General features: G+C 45.1%; 1 protein-coding gene across 1 annotated transcript; it reads left to right on the top strand.

Annotated features, from left to right (window-relative positions):
* The first annotated feature begins 1,032 nt into the window (after positions 1-1,032).
* On the top strand, positions 1,033-5,286 carry LOC131564875 (ovomucoid-like). Its single transcript, XM_058815489.1, has 8 exons — positions 1,033-1,259; positions 1,734-1,756; positions 2,289-2,416; positions 2,673-2,718; positions 3,546-3,673; positions 3,812-3,857; positions 4,512-4,645; positions 5,103-5,286. Exons 1-8 carry the CDS (start codon positions 1,202-1,204, stop codon positions 5,146-5,148), a joined length of 609 nt encoding a protein of 202 aa, XP_058671472.1. The 5' UTR covers positions 1,033-1,201; the 3' UTR covers positions 5,149-5,286.

Raw genomic sequence — 5,286 nt, 5'->3', positions numbered from 1 at the left:
ATGCCAAGTGTTGAACATCTCCCAGGATAATAAGAAAACCAATTCTGATTTTCTATTTAAAACTCAGGCTGCCTTTAAGCCACATGTATGAATTAGGCTTCTTCTGAAGCACAAACAAGTTCCATCCGTCACTTCCTTCCGTGACTACCTTAAATCAAAAATTTATTATTTTATGCAATATCCCCTATTTGTTTTTCCATACACTTGCGATAGAGTCGAGCCACTTAGCAGAGCCTAGCACATTATTTATCACTTATCTTCCCTAAAACACGACTCTCAGCTGACACTCTAAATTTAATGCCATATAATTGAGGGAGAAGGGGGAAGCCTAACGGCTCTCCTTCTGTTTGCAGTTACTGGAATTTTTTCTGGAATGCCTTTGGTATTAACAAGCCCATTTCACCTGCACAGAATACCAGTTGCTTGCCATTAATAAGAAACATTATCCTAGTACAGATTTAAGGCTACTTATTCTCATAATTTCTTAATCAGACTCGTGCTCATTGCCAACAGATGAATAACTATTGCTCCTACACAGAAATGTCTAATAAACTTCTGGGGGTTTTTGTAATGCTTTTATCTCGTGATGACTTTCTGTGGGTGAGAAATCCAGTGTACCAGGAAATTACAGGACAGAGTGTGGAGGGATTTAAAGATGCTGAGACTTCAGCATCTTTACAGTGCACTGATGCTTGCCAGACCCCAGATATGATGTCAGTAAAATGTCCCATGCTCCTGTCACCCCACTCTGCTGTACCATGAAAGTCTCCCAGAGCCCAGTGCCTGTCTAGCATATGTGATATGGTGAGCACAAGTCAAACACTTCCAACAAATGGGCTCTTTTTTCCCTTCCCCAACTTCCATATTCCATTTCATAACATCCGCTATTGAGACAGTGCTCCTGTTTGGAAAGTACAAATCACTCATTGTACAGCAAGACGCCTTTGTTAACAAGCTGGGTGTAGCTCACATTTTTGTTTAATTCTTCTGGGCATCTCTCTAACAAACAAGTATTCTTTGGAGCTCAACTCGGTAATCGATACAATTTTCTTAGTTTACAGAGCAAATAATTACTTTCTGGTGATGACTTCACAAGGTCGGGGAGATGCATATAAATACTGGGGAGGGAGAGGGCTGAGAACCATCCACGGACTCTCCGGCAACCGACCCACACGGATCAGCCGCCACCACCGCCGCCAGCATGAAGATGGCCAACTGTGCTGCCCTTCTGGGGCTGGTCCTTCTTGCCTGCTTTTCTGGTAAGTCATTTCTGTCATTTTTGCTACACTCCATGCTGGTCTAGACCTCCTGATCCTTTCCCTGTCTCTGTGCATCCTGAAGGACGGTGCAGCCTCTTGGGGATGGGATGGTTTGGGAATACGCGGCCTCTCTTTTCAATGAGCTTCGCCCTTGTGCAGACAAACACATGGGATCTGTGCTTTAGGCTTTTGAGCCTTAGTGGGGATTATGGAGCTAAAGAAGGATGAAATTTTAGGTCCTATTTATAGTTTAGTGAGTCAAAATTTCTGTTTTCACAAATAAGATTTTTTTTTTAATCTCGGTGTATCACTTTGCATTTACTTGGAGTAGATGAAACATTTGGGAGGATAATCACTTCTTGGTAATGAGAAGGTGTATTTGGCTGATCTGTAGGGAAATTGATGATTCCAAAGGAATTTTAGTGAAGCACATAATAAAATTTTTACATTTTGTAATTTCTATTTTTATCGTAGATCTTGCTGTTGCTCAAAGACGGGTGAGTATTAGATCTTTGTCATTTAGTCTTGATTTCTAAGTCTAGATGAATAATTCATACTCACGCTATATGTCAGGGAATGCTTGAGGGAAAAAAAAAGAGAGAATGAATAAAAAAGAAGTGCCCCTAAGTGCACCTCTTTTCCCAACGTAAGAAAACACCTTTGTCAGAGAGAGATAATTTAGCACTTTGATGATTAAAAAGACAGCGATTAATAATGTAGAATGCGAGTCAGCACAGCACAGAGTGCCAGTAGAAAATCTATATGACTATTGAATATCTGCCTAATATCTTCCCTGTCTTGATTCCCCAAGGAATGATCATTTTTGCCCATAATTCTTGCCAAAATTACTTTAAGTCTTAACAGCAGAGAGGTGCTTTCATTATGCTGTAAGAAACTCGATATAAATTTTCTTCCACCATGGAGGAGCCATTGAGATTCCTCACAGTAGCCTCCCAGTGCAGCAAAACCAGGATTAGGGCAAGGACCCCCCTCTGTCAGTTTGGAGACATGATGAATCCCCTTTCCCAGGCCAACTGCGCCGCCTACATGGCCACTGGAAAAACCATGAACGTCGTCTGTCCCCGCAACTACGACCCCGTGTGCGGCACCAATGGCCGCACCTACCCCAACGAGTGCTCCCTCTGCAAGGACTTCTTGTGAGTAGAAAGTCCCCTGATCACCCACAGTGCCAGCTCAAGCAGCAGGAAGAAGCCCTTGGGGTTGTGACTAATCGTGGGGTGGGCTGGAATTTTCTTAAGTTTCTGTCTTCCTTAATGCGCGGGATCTTCTGTGTCAAAGCCCCAGAATCTGATTAATTACTGGGGCTTTACGGGTGGAGGGACTTGATGATTGAGATGATAACATGGCATGAAAAGATTAATCCCTGCTTTTCTTCTCCCTCTCTCCCTCCAGCCGCAACCGTGCCCTTGACAAGAAACACGATGGAAGATGTGTTAGGGTATGGCCTGAGATTGGTTCCTTCCCCTGCTGGGTGACAGCCAGGCCCAAACCTAGCCCAGGATTCCTTCTGTACTGAACCCACACAATTGCTAGCTCTCAGAAATGGGGTGAAAATGAAGAATTTCAGATTGGCAGGAAATTTAATTTGCATTTTGCTTGGACTGACAAAATCAGTGAGTTTTAAAAGGCAAAAGACCTTCTGTGAAACAGAGTTTAGAAAGGAAGCTTATCGATTTCAAGAGTGTTTCATTCTGTGTTATGAAAACACTTCCCTTTACATTTAGACTCAGTGCCTTGTTGTGGCTAAGAAATTCCCAGAAGAAGTTTGAATTTCAACTAAACTGTAATTTTGTAACAGAAAAAACCTGATTCTATCAGAATGTTTATCACAAAGTTAAGTAAAAGTTAGTATCAATATAGGGAGCTACCATGAAGTGACAAAGAATGTCTATTTTTAGTTTAGAGAGAGAGAGTAAAGAAACATTCTGTCTGTGCAATTTCACATAATACAATGACTCCCATTTCAATACACTCAGAGTAATTGCAGGAGCAGAGAGCTGAGTGTAAATTCCATTTTTGAAAGGTGTGAGGTATTTTAGGCAAGGATCCTTCATGGTGGCATTCAGGGGGGAAAATCCCCAAGATGACAGGGATGAAGCCCTCCTCAGAACAGATAGTGATGCTGTACCCACAGGCAGGATTTCATAGCCCTTTTCATCTTGCAGCTCTGGGCAGAGGGGGGAGTGTCTCTTGCACCACACTCCATTACACAGGGCTGCTGCAAAGGGGAGCAGAGATTCAAATGCTGCTCTGGGACTGTTTCAGATCGACTGTACTGGTTTCCTGAAGCCTGGCAGTGGTTACAACATCCCCTGCACCCTGGAGTACTCCCCCATCTGCGGCACCAATGGCATCACCTACAGGAACAAGTGCCACTTCTGTACTGCTGTGGCGTAAGTGAAGGGCCCAGGGCAGGGCAGGGTTTTTGGATCAGTATTTCTCTTTTTGGTATTTGGAGCACAAAGGGGCGGTTTGGCTCATGAAGCAGCTGCACTGTGCTCATTCATTCTCCACTTGCTTTCCCCCCAAAGGAGCGGCCTGGACGTGAACCTGAGGACCTACGGAGAGTGCTTCCAGGTAAAGCCAGAAATCTGCACTCTTAACTGCTCTTACATTTTACAACACTAATTCATGGCTGAATGATAGAAATGCCTCCACTCTCCTGGTGCACTTGGCCTGGAAATAGGACTTTAGGAAAATAGTTATGCCAGGGTCAACAGGTATGGAACCTAATCCATGGCTGAGATTTTGGTCCCCTCTCTGCTCTGGGAACAGCAGGAAGAAGGTGCTGAGACCTTCATTTGCTGTGACACTGGATGAGCAAGAGATGGTGCATCATTGATGCAGCAGCACTATTAGTAGCAGTGATTCCCTGGGTGGGAGAACTCGGTGCACTGGGACTTGTGACCACCCCCTTTCTGTCCACTTGCCTCTGCTTGCCTGCTGGACCAGAGCAGCCAGTGGGAGGGCCATCCTGGAAATACCAGCATGGTCATTCCACTACTTATAACAATATTTATTAGATTTTTTTTTGCCTCCACCATCTCCCTACTCCAGACTGTTCCAGGCAAGCACATTCTCCGAGTCTGCAGAATTATTGGAACAACAGAGCCCTGCTCCTGAAAAGTGCTTTCACACTTTGCCACATCACAAATACTAAACAAACATAGAGCACTTATGTAGGAAAATACAGGCACCAGAAGTTTTAAGCCCTGTTTTTTGTTCCATTAGCAAAATGTCAACATCGACTGCAGCAACTTCCAGCAGAAGGGCGGCAACATGGTCTGCACCTCCGAGTACAACCCCATCTGCGGCTCCGACGGCAGGACCTACTCCAACAAGTGCCACTTCTGCTCCGCTGTCTCGTAAGTGCAGAGCTCACCACGTGCCCAGGGAACCTGAGCAGCTCCCGTGCAGCTGGTGGGAGCCCCAGAGCTCCCGTTAGCTCCCATCCCTACCACGTGCTCCTCTCCCAGTGCTCGCTCCTCTGCCAGCCCCCTCCAGGCACCCAGATCCTAAGCCTTAGTGAGTCTTCTCCTCCTCCCCTTGCAATTAAAAGCAGATCTCTGCTTGCAGGCTCATAGCATTGCTGGCTGCCTCCCTGTCAGGGTGGACCGTAGGAGGTGTCCAAAATTATGGGGTTTGTCCCAAATCTCCTCAGCCTATGAAAGCGTGTAACTGGAGGAATCTGAAAAGAAGCAGAACATTAAGTGAAGTACTCTATGACTTGGAGAGCACAATGGCTTTTGGGTTATTTGGGCAAAGTTAGGCTATAAAAGTGAGATCCATGTCTCTAATTTTGGTCTCCCTCTCTCCCTTCAGACGCAGCCTTGGAGGTCTGTTCTTCAGGCACCAGGGAGAATGCTAAGCTCTGGAGCTGGACCCTTCAACATGACACTTCCCTCACAAATTCTTCAATCAAACATGCTCTTCCTTGCTCCCATAACTGTTATGCATCAGTCTCTGCTTTGATTGATCAATAAATTAAATGCAGCCACAATCTTGG

This window comes from Ammospiza caudacuta, chromosome 16, assembly GCF_027887145.1.
Source record: "Ammospiza caudacuta isolate bAmmCau1 chromosome 16, bAmmCau1.pri, whole genome shotgun sequence".
Taxonomy (NCBI): Eukaryota; Metazoa; Chordata; class Aves; order Passeriformes; family Passerellidae; genus Ammospiza; species Ammospiza caudacuta.
This window is presented reverse-complemented; position numbering and strand designations above follow the sequence as displayed.

Coding starts and splice junctions, on each gene's coding strand:
- LOC131564875 (XM_058815489.1), top strand. CDS start 1,202: ATGAAGATGGCCAACTGTGCTGCCCTTCTGGGGCTGGTCCTTCTTGCC. Junction 3,674..3,811: donor CACTTCTGTACTGCTGTGGC/GTAAGTGAAGGG, acceptor TTCCCCCCAAAG/GAGCGGCCTGGACGTGAACC. Junction 4,646..5,102: donor CACTTCTGCTCCGCTGTCTC/GTAAGTGCAGAG, acceptor CTCTCCCTTCAG/ACGCAGCCTTGGAGGTCTGT.